At 37.4% G+C, this 24,982-nt stretch overlaps 1 protein-coding gene across 3 annotated transcripts in view; it reads left to right on the forward strand.

Moving 5' to 3' along the window:
* Window positions 1-24,982, forward strand: part of CCDC87 (coiled-coil domain containing 87) — a 1,578,580-nt gene that overhangs the window by 1,041,165 nt on the left and 512,433 nt on the right. For all 3 annotated transcript variants that reach the window (XM_044087903.1, XM_044087902.1, XM_044087904.1), the window contains exon 16: window positions 1,136-1,251. In XM_044087903.1, coding sequence (XP_043943838.1) covers window positions 1,136-1,251 — 116 coding nt within the window. The remainder of the gene's footprint in view (window positions 1-1,135; window positions 1,252-24,982) is intronic.

Below are 24,982 nucleotides of genomic sequence, written 5' to 3' on the forward strand. Positions count from 1 at the left end.
GTGAAATTCTTCTCTCCCCAGCTTATCCTTACTAAATTCTTGTTGATTGATTTGCATGCTGAAGTCCATCTTTCCTGTCATAGAAAAAAGCTGCTAGCATTGCTTATATTAGTTGTTAAAAAAGTCTGTACAAGACATTGGAAATCAGATGGTATTCTGCAGTTTAATGAACTAATTCAGATTATGAGTAGTATAAAGGATCATGAGATGACAATGGCTGGACCTAGGCAAAAGAATAAGGTATTGATTAAGTAGCAGCCCTGGATTGTGCACTTCGGGGCATCTGAATAATAAGTGCTTATCGGGTGCGCAGTTCGCACTTTATGCTGATCATTATGTTATAATACCCTTAGCCATACAGTTAGTAATACATGCTTTGATGTAGCGAACCAGGTCAAGTCTCCTATCTACTACCGTTTTCTTTGTTTTCACCCATGGTTTTATTCCTGGGTCAGAAGTTTTAGTTTAAATGGCAGGTGCTGGATGGAAATTAAAAATGCTGTTGAAGGCAATACTTTTGATTGAAACAATAAAGAAATATATTGATCATGACATGACAGAAATCAATGTGATAACCAGCATTTAGGTTATACTTAATACTATACACTGATGGATATGGTATACTGAAATTCATATTTTTATATGATACCTATTTTTCTTGGTTATACTTCTTATAGGTCACAACCTAATTTTCTATATATGTGTAATATGTTTTTCTTGAGTTTTGTTATACCAAACCTGGTTTAATTTCCTTGTTATAAAAAGCTGCTAACTGTATAAATGATCCATTATCCAGTTTACCCGAGGGATCACTTCAATGGCTTTGCTGGACAGAGGCACAGGGAACTAATCTAAGGGGGCGGCGAAAGCCAACACATTCCGGCTAGGCTTATAAATGCCTTCGGGCAGATAGCCTAGTACCTACCTATGATGAATCTATTATTTTCTTTCTTAAACAATCTTTGTAAATGGGAGTTATATGGTTAACTGGTCAATGAATTACATAAATTGATTTGTGAATTATTAGCAGTTGATCACAACAGTACTAACCTTTTACTTCCTTACAATTCATAAGTCTTAAATAAGTGTGTCTGTCAAGCTTAATCATTTTAATTTTTTTATAACTCAATAATAGGGAGAAAGATCTGAAGTTGGCAGAACTGAAACTGAAGAAAGAGGAGTTTATTTCTGGTATGTGGAATGTTAATTCCATAATGTTAGGAGGCCTTGGCAAAGACCCAACACTGGAAGGTAATGCTTTCATTGTCTTTACTTTTTTTGCTGCACTTTTGCTATGCAGTATCACTGACTGATTCTAGAAGCTGCACTTTGATCACACTGTCTCTTTGTCAGCCGACACACCCACTCGAAGGGCACCATTCTTTAATAATCTAGGTGCAGTCCTCCTGTCATTCCTGTCAGGATAACAGGCATTTTCCTACCACTTTGTCTGTAGGACACTGCTAAACAGTATTAAAGAGAGCATTTGTGCATACTGTAATAATTTTGTGCAACAATCTTTAAGGATATAACCTTGGAAGCTGATGTGCAGTGTTGTTTTTTTAACAGAAAATTTTACATCACTTTGATTTTCCCTTGCAAGGGTTATGTACAAGATTCTCACAGATTTAGGGAGGATGGATTAGAATGCCAATGACTCAGAAGAGATTAGAGGGGTCAAGCACATGTATTTATCTAGCTGTGACTGCACCTCCAGAGCTCATTCATCTGTGTGGCACACCATGGTGCATCCTATAAAGTGCCTACAGTATAGACCAGAGAGATTTTGAATATCTTCACTGTAAACTCATAGCCACAGTGTAGAACTTCCATGATGCCGTGTGTGATGATGTGAGGTATTACCATCTGTGCCAGGGAGGATAGGGCAGCGCATGTGTAACATATGCCAGCATAGTTAGCTGGAATTTTGTAAATAATTTTGTGTCATTTGACTATCACACTGACTTGTAAATAGTTTTGTATCATTTGACTATCACACCGACTTGTACAGATGCTTGTGTTAAAATGTATCAACAATGTTATTATAACTGTTTAAATGTTTATGTTTAAACAAAGAATTCTGGAAGGGAAAAGTACAAGTTTTTGAAGTTGTTCTATAGCTTTCAGATACTGCAACATATCTTAGCAAAGCTTTGAGTGTGTATGATACCAGAATCAGATGATCAAATGTGATGTCATTCTATGACCAGCACTGAGAGGATGGAACTCTCACAGCAGTTTCTTTGTAACCTGATATAAATATTTATGACAATTAATACAGTCAATCAGTTGAGTCAGTTAGCTCAATTCATATTAGTTAGTTGGAAGCTCTTCACCTTGCCTTGTGGAAGTAAACATCTCACCATCTAATCTTGTCTTGCTGTATTAATTAAGTTACCTAGGGAACAGTTATTCTTTAGACAGTCACGAAATTCAGTGAGATTAGTTAAGTGGGCATTTAAATAACAGGTTGGAATTTAAGGAATATGACTGGATTTTGCATTTACAAGTGGATTGATTACCAGGTATTAACAAAATGCTTACTTTGAAACCAGTTCTTAAACCTAAACAAATGTGTTTCAGAAAATAGGTTATTTTTATGTTACGTAATTAAATAATTATATTATTAGTTGCATTTTTTTTGGCTGTATGATATCATGTGATTATTTGTTTTAGTACTTAAACTGTGATTCTGAAAGGAATTTTATGTACTGATGAAGGATTTTATCCAAAAGCTTTACTTTGTTCAGTTTGCTTTTTTGTTGGAATTTGGTTTTATGTTTCTCTGATTTGTCATGCTTCTCCATTGGTGCAGAAGGGGGTACAGCCAGTAAATCTGTGCCTGCCTTTCCCAGGAGTGTGTGTGTGTGTGTGTGTGTGTGTGTGTGTGTGTGTGTGTGTGTGTGTGTGTGTGTGAAAATCAAACACCAGGGTGTAGGTGGGTCAGCTACTTGGAAATGGGATGGGACACAGTGCTCCAAAGTGAGTCTTGTTTGGGATCTGGAGAGACAGAGAGTTGAGTCTCAGCTGGAGCATGTTCCCTGTGTGCTCTTTGTGAACTTGTGCTTGATGCGGAGAGCTGCATCTGAAAAATACTGTGTAAATCCATTTTTGCTTTTAGTGACTGTCTCTCACTGTTGTGAGTGATGAGGATTGAGGCTCCTTGATAATTGGCCTGGGGTAGAGAGGCCATCACATAATGGCAGCAGAGTGGTGGGATATTAATGGAACTTCAGTAGCCTATGGGAAGTTTTCACTGAAGGTGTGTACTCTCAACAGCCACAAGGTAAACATTCAGAGTTTCATTTTCACAACAGTTTTATTTATTTTTGTTAATTTAGTTTAGTCAGGGAAAGTAGGCAAATATGTCAGTAGGGGATTATTGTAAGCTGAGAAAGAACCAGTTGGCCAAGGTGTGCGAGGCCAAAGGACTGGTGCATACTAACTGGACTAAAGAGGAAATGATTTCAGCCTTAATTGCAGCTGAAGCATGGACCAGTGGCCAGGAGGACAACCAGTCTGGTGTTGGGAATGTGCAGTCTTCAGAAACAGGACAGTTCACATTTTCATCAGAGGACTTAAAAATCTCTCTGGAATGAAAGAGACTTGAACTGGAGGCTGAAGAAAAGGAGAACCAGTGTCAGCATGAACTGTAGACCAAGTGTTTGGAGTTGGAGTTAGAGGCGAGACTGCGGCATTTGTAGACCGAAGAGAGACTGCAACATTGGGAGACCAAAGAAAAGGAGAAGCAGTGTCAAATGGAGGCCAAACATTTGGAGACCAAAGACAGACTGCATCATTTGGAGATCAAAGAAAATGAGAGACTGTGGTGATTGGAGGATGAAGAATAACCGAAGCAGTGACAACACGAGAAGGAGATGTTGACTGTTTGTCAGGGTCATTGAGGTAATGAGGAAGGGAATAACCAGACCCCAGAAGCAATAAAGGTCAGTAAATTTCTTCCACAATTTGCAGAGGGGGATATATATTTGAAAGAGTATGTAAAAGGTGCAATGTTAACCAAGAGCTCTGGGTACGGTTCCTGACCCGGTTACTCCATGGTAAAGCTGTAACTGCTGTTTCTAAATTGTCTCATACTGATTGTTTAAACTATGATAGAGTGAAACAAGGTTTATTGCACTATTATGGGTTAACAACTGAAGCTTACAGAAAAAAAGTTTCTTGAGCGTGGACGCAAAGCAAATCTCTAGAGAGCACCCCCGCATTAGCAGGCTATAACTCATACCACACTTTTTGGCCATCTAACCTGGACCAGAACACCAAAGGCGGAAGTGTGTCCATATTCATTAAGGATATCCACACCTGCAGGCTAGTTGCACAGCATAGTGCATCCGAGGTTATCCAAGTGCAACTAACTCTGGGCAAAACTGCAATCCAAAATAGAGATTCCCCCACCATGCCCCAGAATTCCCACTCCTCTTTTCTTGACTTACTGGAACATATTAGGGTTCAGCCAAACACCCTAATAATGGGTGATTTCAACTACCCCACCATTAACTGGGAAAACTACTCATGTACCAATTCCTTCGCTCAACGCTTTCTGGAATTCATAAATTCCAATGCCCTGGATCAACTTATCCACACCCCCACCAGGGGCAAAAATATCCTACACCTAGTCATTACCAACATGAGTGACCTGTATTCCACTCCTGAAGTCAACTCCTCATTGGTCAGATCTGACTATAAGCTAATCACCCTAGATATCCGCATCCCACCCCCACCCACCATTAAGGAAACCACGGTAAAATATTTCTCCAAAGCCAACTTCATGCTTCTTAAGACAGAAGTGGCAAACTTCATGACACCCATGCAGAAGGACAATACAGTTACGACTGCTGAATCCCACACAAATGCACTGTATAAGCACTTACACGAGTGCATGGATCATACTATCCCAAACAGAACCAAGATGCTATCCTCAAAAAAATGGAAGCCAATCTGGTGGTCTCCTGCCATAAACAAATTCTACAACACAAGGAAGAAACTGTTGCAAAAAAGAGTAAAATCCCATGAGTGGAGGAGCTCCTTGGTCAGCCTCAGTAAGAAGCTGAGATCCCTTATAAGAACATACAAAGCTAGCTATGAAAACAAAATTTCCACTGATTCTAAGGGCAACCACAAAGGATTCTATAGCTATGTCAAGAATCTCAATGGCAACACCCAGATCTGCTCTGAGTTACAGCACATTGGCATGAAAATTACAGAACCTACTGATATTGCCAACATCCTGGCAGATAAGGTCAGTGCTAACTTTACCCCCTCTCACCCCCTAAAGAGCCCATATCTATACAGGAAGAATGCAAAGTCCCTGTAATCACATCTATGCAGGTAAAAGCTGCACTCTCTAAAAACAAAAACACAGCATCCATGGGACCGGACAACATCCCAGGCTGCATTTTACAGGAACTTCAGAATGAACTGGCTCCCCACCTAAGCACCATGTTCAATCATAGTCTCACATCAGGCTTTGTGCCCACTGAATGGCACACAGCAACAGTTATCCCACTCCACAAAGGGGGCGCCAACAATGATCCTGGGAACTATTGCCCTATTAGCCTGACGAGCCTGGTCTGCAAGGCCATAAAACATATCATCATAGAACTCATAAACAAAGACATTGGTAACCTCCAAACTCTGGACCCCACCCAGTTAAGGTTTGTGAAAGGCAGATCATGCCTCCTGAACCTGATCAACTTCTTTGAGGCAGTCACCAAAGCCGTAGACAAGGGTAAGGTGGTTCACACAGCCTATCTTGACCTCGCCAAGGCTTTCGACACCATCCCCCATTCTGGAATTATAGCTAAACTCACTAAACTAGGTATAAATCCCTACATCACAAGATGGGTTGCCAACTGACTCACCTAACATATAAAACTATGTCAAACCCAGAACTGTTGGACATGCTACACCTAAAGAAATCCCAATCCCTCAGAGATACACACTCTAGGGACCTAAACCTTGTCATCACAATAAACAGGACACAAACCTGAAAGGGAAAAACAAGCCAGATAAGGTAGTATGGACCCCAGTCAGCAAAGAGGCATTTCAAAAGCTTAAAGGGATTTTGGGAGGACCCTCTGTGTTAGCCAGTCGAGATTACAGCAATCTCAATGCAGATGGACTCTCAGGACAGGGTATAGGTTAATGTGTTCCCAGACAGGCCATTTCTCTCAAGCAGCATTTTTCAAGGGTCACTTGAAAAACTAGCTTGAGTTTTCAAAGGGGGGGGGGGTGTGATGATGTAAGGTATTGCCATCTGGAATGGGAGAAAAAAGCAGTGCATGTGTAACATAAGCCAGCATAGTTGACTGGAGTTTTGCAAATAATTTTGCGTCATTTGACTATCACAATGACTTATTCTGATGGTTGTGGTAAAAATGTATCAACAATGTTATTATAACTAATTAAATGTTTATGTTGAAACAAAGAATTCTGAAAGGGAAGAGTAAAAGTTTTTGAAATTGTTATATAGCTTTCAGATACTGCAGCAGATCTTAGCAAAGCTCTGTGTGTGTATAGTTCCAGAGTCAGGTGATCAAATGTGATGTCATTCTATAACCAGCACTGAGAGGTTAGAACTCTCACAGAAGTTTGTTTTGTTTTATTTGGAACCTGATATAAAGATCTCTGACAGTTATCACAGTCAGTCAGTTAGCTCAGTTTAGATCAGTTAGTTGGAAGCTCATCACCTTGCCTTATGGAAGCATCTCAGCATCTAATCTTGCTTTGCTGTATTAATTAAGTTAGCTAGGGAACAGTTATTCTTTAGACAGTCAGGAAACACAGTGCGATTAGTTAAGTATTGTTTTTCTGCATCTATTTGAATCTGTCTGTTATTTTTTATTTCTTCTGTGATCGAAACTCTGGTGTTTATTGTACATAGATATTTAATATTCTCATGTTTTCTATTTTATTATTTATTGTTAAATATTTTTATACCTTTCATTGTAGCTGGTCTTTTATAAAATACCTTTAACATCTTGAGAGTGTTTATGCTTATTTTAGTTATGCCTTGGCCACTCTGAAAATCCTTGCTGCTTTCTTTACACTCTACCATTTATATTAGTATTTATTTTACTCAGTATAGTTGGATACCCTTGTCTGTAATACATGTAATCAGTTTACCTAATTTCAGATTGTCTGCGTATAGACTGTAGAAGGGTCTATATTAAAATCACGAAGAGGCGTTACATCGAATGCCTCTTCAGTGACACATAAAGATCGAACGCACTAAACCGCGAATGGTCAAAACGGCAATTTCTTTCCCTGGGAAACACACATACACAATTTAAAACATAACTAAGTGGGAGGCTTCACCCCCCACACCCACCAACGTGGGGAGCTGTGCCCTCCACACTGCCCCAACTAAATATACCAACTCCGAGAACGCACTACAATGAGGTAAAGGGCAATGCTACAGCTCAGGCCAAGCAATTCTTTTCCCTGGGAAAAAAATCGCTGGCCTGAGCCTTCACTATTTTCAGACTCCAGGCTATATGTGTCGACGAAACTTCATTCGCTGTAATGCCGTTTCGCCGATTTAATATAGACCCACTGTAGAACACCTCTGATGAAAAAGTTAGGCTTGAAAGATACAATCTAAACAAGTAAGGACCAAGGACAGAGCTCTGTGGGACACCCTGACTGTAACCAAGGATTTTGCCTGTCCAGTTGCTGTTTGATACTTGCCATGTCCTATTTGTAAGCCATGCAGCTATCCATCTTATCAAGAGTGCATCAATACCTACTTGTACTAATTTATTGGTCAGTGTTTTGTCTATGACCCTGCCAAATGCTGAAGTTAAATCTAAATAAATTACATCACTGCACAATTGTTCTTTCATAGCTGTTATTATATTGTTATAGATCATCATGTTACAGGTGGTAATAGATCTGTTTTCAACATATGTATGCTGATATATTGCTTCAAGTCCCAAGCTATCCAGTTCTGACAATAACTTATCCAATATTGCCTTCTCCATTATCTTTTCACAAAAAAGTAGACTTAAGGATCTGTATGACTCTGGGGTTGTCCTACTCCCGTTTCCTTTAAAAACAGGCTTAATAAGCGCATGTCCCCAATCTCGTGGAATCTCCATATATTTATATGACCTAGCGAATAATAGATATAATGGTACTGTAAGTTCTTGCTGAAGTGTTCTCAGGTCATTGTTACTAATTCCTTCTCCTCCCTGCGCTTTGTTTGGATCCAGTTTGCACAGTTATTTTTCAATATAATCTAATTTGAGGTATCTGGGGGTTACCTGGATGTCACTAGGACAACATTTGTGGAGCCAAACTGTTTTGTATAAGATCTTGTAAATATATCTATAATCTGTTGTGTCTGAAAATAAATTTTAGAATCTGCACACAGTTTATCAGTTTGTGTCTTAACTCCTTCCATATCTTATGTACTTATAAAAAGGTTTCCTATTATGCTCAATATCTTTATGTAAATGTTCTTCAAATTTTTCTTGATCTTGTCTCGCACTATGCTTAATCTGTTTGTCTAGCTTGTTTATTTCAGTTTTCAAAGTTGTAATTTCACCTCTCTTCCGTTTCTTATATTTTTTGTCTCTCACTTTAATCAGATATCTTGTTCTTATGGAAATATATCTGCCTGATGTTGTATGTCTAGATCCTGATGTTAAACATTTTTTTGATGTTTTGCATTCAATTTCTCTTTCAAAACTTTCCACATTCCATCTGCAGTTTTTCCACTGAACACCTCACTCCAGTTAGTTTTACACAGTGACTGTTTTGCTTCCATGTAATCTGTAATTAACCTTGTGTGCCTTGGGTTAGATTTCAGTTTGGCAGAATTATCTAGCAACAAATTAACCTTTATAACCCCATGATATAAATATAAATCTATTGGATACTTACAGCCATAAATTATAATTCACATTAACAAATAACAGTAAAGGCCATCTTGAATATGAAGTTGCTAATCATCAGATAACAAAATCAACAAATATTATAAACTATATGCAACATAATAGTGACTAAGGCATTTCATGTCTACTATTAATGAGCAGGTGGGTGTTAAAAGTGGTTTAGTGGTTAATATTACTTCCTCACAGCCTCAGGTTACAGAGTCTAATCTTGATCCCAATGTTTGTCGTAGTAACATTTGCATGTTCTCATGTCTTTTGGCAGTTGTCTGTGGGTGCTGTAGTTTCCTTAGTCTAGTAAAAGCATGATAGGCGATGTGCTACTCTAAACCTGTGTGTGTGTGTGTGTGTGTGTGTGTGTGTGTGTGTGTGTGTGTGTGTGTGTGTGTGTGTGTGTGTGTAAATGTTTGCACCTTCAGTTATCTAAACAACTTAATATCAATAGGAAAAAGATATCTAAACTGAAAAACACAACACTGACAAAGTTGAAGTTATACTAGAAGAGGGTATATGTCCTTTTCCCACAGTTGTATGACCTTGGGGGTGGTATAGATAATTAGCAGGAGGAGTGCCCCCCTTGCAAAAATATTAAAACATGTTTTGATTTTGTGAAATATTTCAGTGGTTGTCAATGTGGTTATATTATGTCACATTTCTCAATGTTTTTGCAGAGGGGGACAAGCCCCCCTGCATCCCCCACACCATCTGCTAATTATATATACCAACTCTGAAGTTACACAATTCAGTTTTTGTTTGATCTTTTGTTCAGATCAATCCAGGTACCACTATATATATATATATATATATATATATATATATATATATATATATATATATATATATATATATATCTGTGTGTAAGTATATATATATATATATATATATATATGTGTGTGTGTGTGTACTGAAAAATTTAGTAGAACCAAACCACAGCCAGTATCCAGAAAAAAGAAACTTTTACTGATGAGCGCTTTCACAACAAGTTTTGCCACTCCATCAGGCAACACAACATCTCTTTACTTTGGTATTTAAAATATGTTCCAACCAATAAAAACTCTTATATAGTTAACAATCAATTAAAAGCATTAACAAGACAATTACAATTTAAAATCGTTGATACAAATTGTCATCTTACTAAGTTCCTTGCCTGTAAAACTGGCTTTATGGAAGCCTTGTCATTGAGCCCCTTCCCCATTGTAGCTCTCATCCTAATTATCCATTCTAATTCAGCTACTTCTGTCCTATCGGTAACATCCCCTCTCCTTTCATTATTTCTGTTTCTATAGCCATAAATCTAAATGTATGTGTACTATCTTGCTTGGCTACATGTTTAGCTAATGCATTATTGTCTGCCCCCCTGTGTATATCATAAATGTGTTCTTTCATCCTTTGCTTTAACATGTGGTTGGTTTATCCTATATAGTATGAAAAACATACTGTACAGTGTGCCAAATAAACAAGGTTGCTAGTGTTACAGTCAGCAAATACTCTAAATTCTATTGTTTTCCTGGTATCAGGATGAACAAAAGTGCTACTGCTATCGATATACTGACAAAAAGTACAGTTGGAACAGGGAAAAGTGCCACTGTTCCCATTATAGGAATTATCTGATGAGTCCCTGGGGTGACATAATAACCTTTTTAAATTTTTTTCATTTTTTTATAGACAAAGGTGGGTTGTCTCCCACGATCTGTCTAATTCTTTCTTCAGAGCATAATACTGCCCAGTTCTTCCTATAAATTTCTTGCATGAGATTCACATTACTTGAGTAGGTAATGGGTATTCTCATTAACCTAGGGGCAACTTGTTCCTGATCTGGTGGTGCCATTTCCCTCTGTTTTGAAAATAAGGCTTTCCTATAGTCTCCTGTAGCCTTGGGACCATAGACAACCCATCATTAACTTCATCTTCTTTATATCCTCTATGCAAACATTTATTCTTCAGACCTGCTAATTCCCCATCCAGGCTACTTGCATTTGTAGTAATCCTAAAGGTTCTCAGCCCCTGTCCTTCTATGATATTTTTAAATATATGTCTTGGATGCATACTATGCCTATGAAGGTAACTATTTCTGTAACCTCCTTTCCTATATATTTGTGTGTTAAAATTGACCCCCAGGTCCTAATTAATCATTATGTCCAGGAAGTCTCTTGTGTCATAAGCCTTATTCATGGTAAATTTCAAAAAGTCAGTGTTCCTATTAATATTATGAATGAACTGTTGTATAGTTGCAGAGTCCCCCTCCCATAAAAGGAAGAGGTCATCTATAAACCTACGATAAAATGCTATACTTCCTTGAGTTTCAAAACCTAGTAGGTGATGATTCTCCCATTGAGCCATGACAATGTTGGCATAGCTATTGGCACACAAGTTGCCCATAGCTACGCCATCTAATTGTCTATATAATGTATGTTCAAACAAGAAACTATTATTCTCTAGTATGAGCTCCACCAACAGAGATAGTAAATCTATAAACCTGGGTTCCAGCTGTCCATCATTTATTAAATATTGTCTAAGCATATCTACTCCTTGTTCATTAAGCATGACTGTGAATAGGGATTGGGCATCCAGTGTCACTAATAAATACCTATCCCTACTCTCCCTAGAATTTAGGAATTGGTACAGGTCTCCCAAAAACTGCTCTGTATCACGTAACACATACCTATTTCTACTTAACACAGGTTTATGATGTTTTTCCACAAATAATGAAAGAGGTTCAGTGCACCATCCCCTCCCTGTGACAATAGGTCGCATGGGTGGTAGTGTGGGGTGCTTATGTATTTTTGGAGTTCCCTGGATAATGGATATAAGAGGTTCCTTGACTAAAAAATATTCAAATGGCTCTTGTGTTATAATGCGACATTGTAAACAGTCATAAATACTGTAATTGATGTTCATAATACATTTATCTAGTCCTATATCTATCTTTTCATATACATTCACATCATTTAACATAGCTTCCATTGTTTGTTTATAATAACTTCTATCCATAACAACCAATGGACCTCCTTTGTCATCAGGCCTAATTATTAATTGCATGTCATGCTGTAAATTACTTAGTGCTTCACTCTCTTCTTTACCCAAGTTAACAAGCTTTTTTCCAGCCACTCTATTATCATATAGTTTATAAATTTCCTTTTCATACATTCTATCAAAAGTTTATATCGTGGCATTATTTTTAGGAATAAAACTGCTTTTTTATGAAACACAGCATTATCCTGCTTTTCATCCTGTTTAGAGTTAAACATACATTTTAACATAATATTACGTGTAAAAGTCTTAAGTTCAATTATATTTTCAGTAATAGTCATTGTGCTTGAGGGAATAAATGTCATACCTCTATTTAAAAGTCTCTCTTTAGCCGCTGATAATGTTTTTGTAGAAATATTCCAAACTAATGGTTGTTGCTCTGCTGCCACATCTTCTTTAAAGTTATCCCATTGTCATTCTCCTGAGAGGCTTTCCTTTTCATTTTCCCCGTGTTGTATGTGCGCTGCTGAAAAGATGTGTTATTAATTGGGTAAAGAAGGCCCATTTGTGAATTAAACACTGTTTTTGTTGGTTACAAAGTTAGTAGAAGGAGGAGAAGAAGAGTTTGAAGTTGTTGTAGCCACGCCGTTCTTACTGCATGCTCCCCAATTAGGCTCAGTAGTCTTCAATGCTTCCTTGCTGGTGTTGGTCAGTTCGTAAAGCAGCAACGCTGTCATTTGTTAAAACAGCAATGCTATTCTCAGGTAAGTTAGCATTTTTTGCAGTTATGTTGTTCTTCGGATATGAGAACACTCTACCTGAAGAAAAGTCATGCCTATCCCTATAAATTTTCTTCTTCCTAATTGCTAGTAACTGCTGTTCGTACTGAGTGATCATTTCAATTATATAATCTATTTTAGAGCCAATAACAGCCACTGGAAAATGGTCATACAGCTCTATCTGCTTTTTATTGACATTTGACATTAATGTTTGTTCTTCTAGTAAAAAGTGTTCAGTTAGAAGGCGCATATAATTAAAACTTGAAAGAGGTTGGCGAAGAAGTGGGACTGTCAGAGAGATGAAGAAAGTAGACAAGAGTATAAGGAGATGAGGTGCATGGCAAAGAGAGAGATGGCGAAGGCTAAGGATAAGGCGTATGATGAGTTGTATAAAAGGTTGGACACTAAGGAGGGAGAAAAGGACCTGTACCGATTGGCTAGACAGAGGGACCGAGATAGTAAAGATGTGCAGCAGGTAAGGGTGATAAAGGATAATGAGGGAAACATACTCACAAGCGAGGAGAGTGTGTTGAGCAGATGGAAAGAGTACTTTGAGGGGCTGATGAATGAAGACAATGAGAGGGAGAGACGGTTGGATGATGTGCGGATAGTGAATCATGAAGTGCAGTGGATTAGCAAGGAGGAAGTAAGGAGAGCTATGAAGAGGATGAAGAATGGAAAGGCTGTTGGTCCAGATGACATACCTGTGGAAGCATGGAGGTGTTTATGTGAAATGGCAGTGGAGCTTTTAACTAGATTGTTTAATGAAATCTTGGAAAGTGAGAGGATGCCTGAAGAATGGAGAAAAAGTGTTTTGGTACCGATTTTTAAGACTAAGGGTGATGTGCAGATCTGTAGTAACTACAGAGGGATTAAATTGATCAGTCACAGCATGAAGTTATGGGAAAGAGTAGTCGAAGCTAGGTTAAGAAGGGAGGTGATGATTAGTGATCAGCAGTATGGTTTCATGCCAGAAAAGAGCATTACAGATGCGATGTTTGCTTTGAGAGTGTTGATGGAGAAGTACAGAGAATGTCAGAAGGAGTTGCATTGTGTCTTTTTGGATTTAGGGAAAGCATATGACAGGGTGCCTAGAGAGGAGTTGTGGTATTGTATCAGGAAATCGGGAGTGTTAGAGAAGTATGTAAGAGTGGTACAGGATATGTACGAGGGTAGTGTGACAGTGGTGAGGTCTGCGGTGGGAGTGACGGATGCGTTTAAGGTGGAGGTGGGATTACATCAAGGTTCAGCTCTGAGCCCTTTCTTGTTTGTAATGGTGATGGACAGGTTGACAGACGAGATCAGACAGGAGTACCCGTGGACTATGATGTTTGCAGATGACATTGTGATCTGTAGTGAGAGTATGGAACAGGTGGAGGAGACCCTGGAGAGGTGGAGATATGCTCTAGAGAGAAGAGGAATGAAGGTCAGCAGGACTAAGACAGAATATATGTGTGTGAGTGAGAGGGAGGATAGAGGAATGGTGAGGATGCAGGGAGTAGAGGTGGCGAAGGTGGATGAGTTTAAATACTTGCGATCAACAGTTCAGAGTAATGGTGAGTGTGGAAGAGAGGTGAAGAAGAGAGTACAGGCAGGATGGAGTGGGTGGAGAAGAGTGTCAGGAGTGATTTGTGACAGACGAGTACCAGTAAGAGTGAAAGGGAAGGTTTACAAGAGGGTAGTGAGACCAGCTATGTTATATGGGTTGGAGACAGTGGCATTGACAAAAAGGCAGGAGTCAGAGCTTGAAGTGGCAGAGATGAAGATGTTACGATTTGTACTGGGTGTGACGAGGATGGACAGGATTAGGAATAAGTATATTAGAGGGTCAGCCCAGGTTGGAAGGTTTGGTGACAAAGCCAGAGAGGCAAGATTACGTTGGTTGTGCTGAGGAGGGATGCAGAATATAATGGGAAAAAGATGCTAAGGATGAAGCTGCCAGGTAACAGGAAAAGAGGAAGGCCTAAGATAAGGTTTATGGATGTGGTATGAGAGGACATGCAGGTGGTTGGTGTGACAGAGCAACATGCAGAGGACAGGAAGAAATGGAAACAGTTGATTTGCTGTGGCGACCCCTGACGGGAGCAGCCGAAAGAAGAAGAAGATATAATTAAAACTTGTGTCCAAGTTTAGCTGTTGCCATTTGGTCAACAAGTCCTTGTATGTAGGCATTTTTTGAATGCATAGCCCACGGGGAACTATTTGAAGCTTTAAGCATGCCTCAAAATGATACCTTTGTACTTGCAGTCTTTTCAATTTACACAAATCATTTTCTAACGTAAACATTTTCTCTTCCTAATAGTGAAGCATCATACTGACTTACTTCTTCTTGTGTTTGTTCCAGTTTCACAATTCTTGTTTCCAATAAGGGATTAACACTGGATTCTAACAATGGCTGTAGTCTTCTAGACCATGCACTTCGACCGCCATTCAGCTCTGGTACGTAGTCCAGTTCAGGTACTTGCATAATGCCTTCAGCCATGTCCATACACCACAGACCAAAAACAATAATAACAAAGAGAAAACAGAATGTGGTGCAGGCAAATGGTTCCACCAAACGATAAAAGGCAATGTACTGAAAAATAGAGTAGAACCAAACCACAGCCAGTATCCGGAAAAAAGAAACTTTTAATGGTGAGTGCTTTCGTGACACATTTTGCTGCTTCATCAGACAACACATCTCTTTACTTTGGTATTTAAAATATATTCCAACCAATAAAAATATATTTAACAATCAATTAAAAGCATTAACAAGACAATTAAAATTTAAAACCATAGATACAAATTGTCATCTTACTAAGTTCCTTGCCTGTAAAACTGGCTTTATTGAACCCTTATCATTGAGCCCTTCCCCATTGTATGATAGTACACATACATTTAGATTTATGGCTATAGAAACAGTTAGAAATACTGAAAGGAGATGGGGTGTTACCAATAGGACAGAAGTAGCTGAATTAGAATGGATAATTAGGATGAGAGCTACAATTTTAATTGATTGTAAATGATATAGGAGTTTTTATTGATTGGAATATATTTTAAATACTAACAGCCCTGCAGTGGCAAGGAGGGCAGTACGAAACAGTCAACTTTTTTAGGCAAGAGGTACCCAAATCATTACGCTATGCAGGGATAAGAACATTGAGATTAAGATTAGAGCCAGTACAGCCTCCACAGCACCAGGACTATATGCTGCAAATGATGTGTATTGGTAAGTAGCCAGGCTGAAGAGTTAAGGACTAAATGTAACTTTTCAATCTCAGAAAGAGAAAAAATTAAACATATACCAACCATGACGAATGTGAAGGGGAATAAGGGTGTCATAAAATATTGGGGACAACCCTAAACATGTGTTTTTGTGGAAAAGAGGAACGTGATAAGTAACTGTGACAAACGAAAATGCTATATTTGTGGGGAAATGAGACATGATCCAAAAATGTGAATTGAAGTGTTATAAATGTAACAAAATTGGACATTTATGGATGGATTGCAAACATGAAAATAAGACTAAAGAAAAAGAAAGAGAAGAAAATAAATAAAGAGAAGAAATTTTAGAAGTATTAGAAACAGAAGAAAAATTAAATAAGAGAAAAAATGCTAAACAAGACATAGGAGAAGGTTCTGCAATAAGTGATGACAAAGACATAAATTGGTAGGACAATGATAGCGAACCTTTTGGGCTCGGATTGTCAAAAATTAGAAAAATGCCTAACGTGACTCTGCTGATGTGTCACCCCCCCAAATAAATAAATAAATAAATAAAAATAAAACAGCATAGGTCTCAATACATCAGGGATAAATCTCAACAGAATCAGGGACAAATCTAGAAATAAGAAACATGGACAATTTTAAACTACTAGTACTATTAATTTCAGACACTGACAGAAAAAAAGAACATGAATTGATATACATTTTCTGAAGTAAAATAAGTCTATAAATCCAATTATTATTATTATTAAGTGTAAAAAGTCAGCAGTTTCAGGAGGGATCGAGAGGGACAGTTGAGAGGAATGTAAAATAGCACACGCTTAGAAATGCAAACTACTTGCCCTTTGCAGAAGTGTAACCATGAAGAGAAACAATGCCAGCACTGCCCTTTGCAGACTGTATCGAGACAATATACCAAAATAGTCTTTGAGGTTAATAATTTCCTTATCTCTGCAGAAGTGTTATTGAACTGGCTCCTGGCACAAAATAATTCAATGCACTTCACATAAGCAATGAATGCAAAAGCAGTTTATTTGGTAACTCAGGTGTTGGTGAATGCTGGGGTGTCACCCAAAATCTTGTGACATGTTACCTTTGACACACATGTAATATGTTTGTCATCACTGTGGTAGGAAGTAAAAGAAAAAAAAAGAATTATATTGGTAAACATTTAAAAGAAAAAGGAAATTTAAAGGGATAAGTAAAACAGATAAAAGGAAATTGATGAAAAAGAATATATACAGCTAATCAATGGGGGTTGGTATAGTGGTTAAGGTGTATGACTCACAGACAGAATTTACAATATTTGATTCTCTAATTTGGGAAGGAAATTGGCTAGGATTAGAATGGCCTGTTAAGAAAACTAGCCTAGTAATTAGCTATAAACGTATGAAGCCATGAATATAAGGGAAAAGGAAAAAATTTAAAAGTGCTTTCTGCAAATGTGAATAGTATTAAAAGATAGTAAGAAAAAAATAAGAGTTTTGGAGTGGTTTAGTAAATACGATGTAGATGTAATTTTATTAGAAGACACATGAAGAAAGGAAATTATATAATACAAATGCTAAAAGTTAGATGTGGTCAGTTAAAACTTTGGACCAAAAATTCATGGACTTACAAAAGAGCATGCATAGAACTGAAATAGATTTTTAGTATCATAGGGTTTAGTTAGGGGAGAAGAAGAAGTAGTTGAAACAGGATTTTCTGATCATCTTGCAGTATGGCTAGAGATAAAGGAAAAAAATAAGGAATATATAAAATAGGCAAAGGAATAAAAAGGAGAACGCATGGAATGAAGAAGGAAAGAGATTAGTAATACAGTTATGTAAAGATCATATTACTATGAGAACATTTTACAGTGGCAATATGATGTGAGAAAAGTAGAGAAAGAAAAATGCAAAAGAACATGTAATGATGCATTGGAAGATTTAGAACATAATGATAGAAATACTTTGTCAAAGAAAAATAATTATATGAAAGAAATCAAGAAAATATATATAAGCAAAGATATTTTTCAAGGAAAACTAAAGGAAGCATCAGGTTACTTAAGCAGATTAGTAAAGGAAGATGGTAATGTAGTTAGAGAAGTAACAAATATAAATGGAAAAATAGAAAGAACTCAGGAAAAGATTATGGACAGTATATTACAATATGTACAAGAAATGTTTAAAGTAAAAAATAAGGTAGTGGGAAAAAAACATGGAAAGTAAAAAAGTTAACAGAAAAAGTGAATAAAGAGTTGAAAAAGGAGATTTTTTTACATCATAAAATATTAGGGTAAGTAAATATAGATTTTGCTGCAGGAACAGATGGAATAGGGTATGAAATGTATAAAAATGCAAGGGATTGTCAGAAATTATGTATTTTTAAAGAATTTAAATAAATGGTTAAATAATGATTTTATGTATAAAGAATTGTATAGTAGAATACTTAAATTCATATGGAAGAAGGAAATAGAAGACAATTAAAAAACTGGAGACTGACAGTACTGAATAATAATGATTATAAGATCTTTATGAAAATAATACAAAAGAGATTTGAAACTAAAATGGAACTTATGGAATATATTATAATATATATATATATATATATATAGTATAAAGAGAAAGGGTTGTCAAGAATTATTAATGATAGCAAAATTGTCTATGATATTATGAATAGAAAATAAGAAGCGAAAATCATGACAGGAAACCTTAATAAGGCATTTGACACAACTGGACATGAAATTTTATAGGTAATAATGAAAGAATACAGTATTTGTGAGAAAGTTAAAAGATTATCTATGTCAGTGTATAGCAATAATAAAGTAAAAATACTTGTAAATGGCTTGTTAAACCTAGAGGTATATATGAAGAGTGGTATAAGATAAGAATGTCCAATGAGTTGTATACTCTTTTTAGGAATGTGGTAGTATGTGAAATAAATTACAAAATAAAGGAGGTGATATATATATATATATATATATATATATATATATACATACATATATATATATATATATATATATATATATATATATATAAAAAACACATGAAGGGTTAAGAATTCTAGTTCCGTTAACATATGCAGGTATCATAATAATTTCATAAAACAAATTTTGGATAAAAGAAGTAATAATTTGCACAAATGAGTATCTAGAGATTCTATGGATTGCTTTAACTAAAGAAAAAGTAAAGATTTAGGTGATGTAGTAAAGATTAGGTGTGTATATTTTACAATGAAATGTCTGTGTTGGGTATACAATTTCGGAATAAAGATATAAGTAGAATTCAGTGGGAAAAACAATAGAAGAAATAAAACAAACCTGTGTTTTCTGGAGAACATATAAATTGTCATTCAGAAAAAAAGATCATTTAATCAATTCAGTACTGATGGAAAAAATAGCATACTTAGCAAGTATATTTATGTTCCCAACAGTATTTGAAAAAAAATTATTGAAGATATCTTTTAATTTATTTGGGCTCTAGATTAACCCCCAATATGTAAGTAAGGATGAGTGAGGTTTAGGATTAATTGTCCCAGTGGTATATGCTGCTTCATTAAATTTGTACAAAGTGTTAAAGTGGTTCACTGAAAAAGATAAGAGATTAGTAGTAAAATTGTATAAATATAAGTATGATAAACTTTGGGGTATGGTAAAAAGAGTAAAAGAGAAAAAGAATATATAATTGAAGAAATAAATTTTTACCAAGAAAAAAGATTTTTTGTGGAAAATAAAAATTGATGATACAGAAAAAGATAGAAAACTGTGCTATAAGAAAGTAGTGATAAAATATTACTATGTAAAACCATAGGAAAATTTAACAGATGAAGAAATAAAGCTGTAACAATAAGAAGTAAATGGTGTAATTAGAAAGTAGAATGCCAAGATTTTTTGTGGAGAGTGGTAATAGATAAATTGCCAGTGAAAGGAAATATGCCATATAAGAAGAGAAATTAAAGAATATGTTTACATTGTCAAGAAGAAACTATGAAACGTGTTTTCAAAATGTAAAAGAGTAAAAAAGTTATGGGAAAACTATGTAAAGAAGATTTGTAAGCTATGAAATAAGTGAATAAAATAAACATGGATATGATTAAATATGGATATTATAAGAATAAAATTAAAGAATATGTTAAAAAACGGATGAAAAGTTATTTTATGTTATATGGGTTATACTGAATGAAAGACTAAATCAAATTATATTTAATGGTAAATAGATCTTAGCAACAGTATTAAATAAAATCAGATAGTGGTAATGTAAAATGGAGTGGGGGTCTAATAGGGATGAAAACTTTCTATGATTGTGTAAACAGATTTGTATATCTGTATATTTGTATTTATAAATATGTAAATATTTGATAAATAAGGTTTATATTTGTACATAAATAAAGGACCCCTACTCTTTTGAGAGCTGCTGCAGGACCTTTTACGTCCACCTGAACTGCTACCAACTGGAGCAGATGGGACCTTAGTTTAACATCTCATCCAAAGGATGACACTCAGAACTGCAATATATGCAACCAACAAATTATATAAGCACTTCAACATCACTTTTTGGGGCATGTTATGTACAATTAACAAAAATCTGTGATAATGAAACAAAGTAATGTTGCAGTCATGTTCCTAAGTATTTCAATGTATAGAGTGGTATTATTTAAGGTATAGGCCATTTGTTGTAATGTGTGATGGGGTCTACAAGTTGGAGCTACATAGAGGAAGAATAATACAATGAAACTGAAGTAGGTATAGGAAATAATGGCAGGATTAGGTTAACACCAAGAGAATGGAGTTTACAGTGTTACAGAGAAAAGGCAGTTCATTTGTCTTTAATACTGATGAGATAGTTAGTGTTCAGTCTGCTCAATGGAGTTGATTTATTGACCCAACCAAGCTAGATAGTTTTAACTGAAGTTAAGTGTGGGAAGCATATTGATTGTAGAGGCAGTGAATTTTGTGGAGTTGAAAATTAGGTGATATGTAACTGTGAAACACTTTACCTGAATCAGAGACTCACAGTGGTATTCCCTGCTTCGGGCACCATTTATAAAATTACAGACGGTCAGTGTAAATAACTTACTCCAGTGTAAGGCCTGTGTATAAAACAGGCCTAGTCACTTACACTGAGAGCAAGTCTTTTGGAATCGCTCCCTTTGTTCTGCACTGTTTCAAACGTACAGAGCAGGTAGTTTGATGCCTCTAGAATAATCTCAAGAGTGCATTATAAGGTGGGTGGCATGACTTGATTTGTCAAAGGTTTTCACTGCTTCCCTGAAGAAAAAAAAATGAATGTACCATGCCAGAATAGCCCTGGTTCTGGGGATAATTTTGTTATGTGTTACTGAAAAGTAATGGAGAGTCCTTTGCATGTGTATGTTTTTACTTGCATTTGTATGTTCTTACTGTTCTGGTTTTATCCTTCCGGTTGATGTGATATTCATACTCTTAACACTAGCCAACATTTTGTCAGTACCAAATAACATTTTTGGTTTTAATGAAGTTTGCCTTTGGTCTGAGAATATCTAACAGTTTGAACTTTAGAAGCTCATTGGGTTTGCAAGCAAGATGGCCTTCCTGCCTTTAAGTTTAACTTGTGCTCTTTTCACATTCTTTCTACAATCACCTCCAGTGTGGAAGCAGAAGCTGTGATCCTCTTTCTGTGGTTGTATTTGTATTATGTTCATCATTAGATCATTGCTACCTTAGCTATAAGAGATATTCAGCCAAGCTTTAGGGATCCTTTCTTACATCCTAGTCAGTGCCCTGCATGAGAGATGCAGAATATAACCAGTTGCTAGGGTAACAAAAAAAAATTCAGAGTCTTCTTGCTGCCGAAGTGTGTGCAGCTTTGCATACTGTATATAATCAACAGTCAGCAAGAGATTCATAGAGACTGGACATGTAAGTTCCCTATTGGAGATTACCTTCCACACATTTCTTTGTCAAGAAAAAGTATTTATTTAGTATAATTAATTTATTGTAGGACATCTGTGCCCTTTTGACTATTTGTCATGGAACGTTTTACCTAAGAGTTACCTTTGACTAATAAGTTTCTCTGAGGGAATCCCTGCGTGAAATTGTGCTTTTTATTTAAAAATTTCAAACTTTCACCTTAGAAGTGTTTGTTAGGGGCTTAAACTTTTACTTGACAAGGTAATCATTGTGGTAGTTCATGGGTACAGAGTTTTTACCAAAGGAGATGACAGTGCACTTTTTGGCATCTCATGGTTGACTGTGAGATATGCAAGGGGATTGGCCCTAGAGCATTTTCAGATGAGAGGAACAAACTCATTCTAAAGAGATTGCTTTCTCCAGATCTGGAATCTTTAAAACCCAAGAAACATACTGAGAAACATGCCAGAACAGGAGACTTGGATCCAAAAAAGAAGCAGTCAGATCTAATGTGCTATGCTTCGGCTCCAAAGCAGCCAAGGCTTGAGGACTCGACCAGGATTTCAGTACAGACTGTTCCAGTGATTTTTGGATCCATTTCTGTCAGAGCCAGTACTTTTGCTGATTCTCCAAGGAAAGAGACTTTAAAAATCAGAGCAGCACCCTCCTTCCAGACCTTCAGCAGTGCTGTCAACAAAATCCTTCAGGTCTTACAGGAGTACTTCTGAAGCAGATCTGGACTGTTTGATGCAGAGGTTTCTATGGCCCCATAATGGAACTGGGAGTGATTCTGATGTCTTCTGTTCCAAAGGTAATTGAATTCACACATTTTGCCCCACTTCCTGTTCCTTCACCAGTCTGGGCCTCGACTCTGATGCTTTTTGAGACATTCTGTGTTTTGGGGTGTGTGTCCTTCATGTAGACTTCTCAGATAGTTTCAGCACTGAGGTTTCCTGATCTGATGTTTTTGGCTCTTATCAGAGCCAGCACCATCCCAGAACCAAGGGGTTGGGCTGTTGACTTCAATGTTCATCTTGGATCTGCTGAGTTTGGTTCCGCTGCCCTTACTGGGGTTAGTGACCATAGGCTTCTCTGTTCCAGTCCCGCATCTGAGTCGTCTACGATTTTATTCTTAGAACTTCCTCCTGCCTTCAGGTATGGAACTCTGAAATGAGGTTTGGATTCATTGACATGAGAGAAGTCTTCTGATCATTCCAGGATGGGATCGGCCTTTCAGGTGTTGGGGAGGATGACTGGTTCACCAGCTAAAACCTTCACACAGCACCCCCCCAAGTTAGGATCCAACCACGGATTCCCTTCCCATCTTGGCTGTACCTTCTCTTTAGGTGCCCAGCAGTCAGAGCCGAACATTAAGTCTTGAACCCTCTGCTCAACAGTAGCTTCAGTCCTCTGTGGAGTCAAATGAAGCTACCACTGATGCACCAAAAAAAGAGGACATGCAAAAGGAAGCACCTAGACTTCCTATAGGAGTCTCCCACCTCAGATGCTGACTCAGAGGATTGAGACAGTTTCCCACTATCCCCTCTGGAAGACACCTCATTTAGCAATATCCTGGAGCTTATGGGCAAGAGGGGAGCATGTTCTGTAGACTGTCCCCTTGCAGAATGAGACTATTCTGTGAGGTGTACAGTTTGGTACCATATATATTCTGGGTGATTATTTTGACTGACAAGCCTGTAAATTTGGCATCTCAAAGGTCATGGCAAGAGCCAGACAATTGTGAAGCAGTTCCCCCAAAACCCAACAGGATACTCAGGCCTCTGCAAGACATTTTTGGGCTAAATCCCTTGGAGTAAACTACTTCATTGTGGTGGCTATGAAGAGGGAGTTCTTGAAAGATTCTCATTCCATCCACCTGTCTACTAAAGAACCCAGAGCAACAGATAGGTTAGGGAAAAGTACATTTTGGGCAGTTTTGGTTTGAAGGCCCTGAACTATGCCACCCAAATGGACAGATTCCAGAGAGATTTGACTCAACAGACCCTGTCTACTCTGAAGAATCCGACACCCAACAGTAGTAAGCAACTGGAAACAACCATTGCTACTATCTCAAAAATCTTTAACCTCTTTATGCCCCTGATGCACAGAGTAGTGGATGGAGTGGTAGGTGGTTTGTGCATTGCCATGAGACACCACTCTTGTGCATATGTGCTTTTGAGGACAACTTCATGGTGTCCTTCATGAATGCCCTTACGACAGTTCATCTCTAGTTGGACCATTTCTGAAAGTAAAGATGTAGACGTGCAAGCATTATGGCAAGATGTTATCTGCAGTTAGAGTCAAGTTTGAAACCCTAGAAGGACTGTACAATAGGAACCAAAAAAGGCTTTTGTTCACTTTGGCTTTGAAAGTCTAAGCATCAGCAGTCTGGCTTGCCTTCAGAAAGGGGCGGCCATGGTAGAGATGGTCCCTTCAGTAGATATCAGCCCAGAGGCAGAGAGGGTCCTCAGAAATAGGGAAACTGCAGCCCCTTTTCAGACAGAAAGCAGCAATTTTCCTGAAGGGTTTCCCATCTTCTGCACTCTGAACCGCTGTTGGAGGTTGCCTCTCCCTCCAGCCCTCTGCATAGCAGACCATCACACAGGACAAGTGAGTAAGAGGGATTATATTCAGAAGCTAATACATTCCATGTTCCCTCACACCATCCAGCCCCTAAGACTGTTACCTGATGTCCCACCCCATCAGGTAAAACAGGCAACAAGAGAGATTTTCCCTCTGTTAGAAAAAAATAGCCATCCAAGAGGTTCCACCAGAGCAGACCAGAGACTGTCAGGATTTTATTCAAGGTTCTTTTTGGTTTCCAAGAAAACTCAGGGTCTGAGTTCAGCTTTGGATCTGAACCTTCAAAACAGATTTGTTGATTCAAGCCAAGTGTTACTTTTCAAACACTGCTCCTCCATAGAGATATCTGTCAATGTTCAGAAATCAAAATTAAGTCCTTCACATACCATCATGTTCATAGGCTGCAGTTTGGATGCTACTTGATGTATAATCGCTCATCCACAGAGTACATTCCCTGAGAACAGCAATTCAGTCTGCTCTTCTCAATCCTGCCCCTTCTGCAGCTCTAGTCTTGAGGGCACGAAGCATACCTCTCAACTTGGACACATCAAAAATCTGGACAAAGGCCTATAAAAAGTAGACACAACTGGCCAAATATCTGGACACTAATCAACATAAAATTTACATATATAATAATGTAACTTTGTCCACTCCAGTGG

Source organism: Protopterus annectens, chromosome 11.part0 (assembly GCF_019279795.1).
Source record: "Protopterus annectens isolate FY-2018-M chromosome 11.part0, PAN1.0, whole genome shotgun sequence".
Classification (NCBI taxonomy): Eukaryota; Metazoa; Chordata; order Ceratodontiformes; family Protopteridae; genus Protopterus; species Protopterus annectens.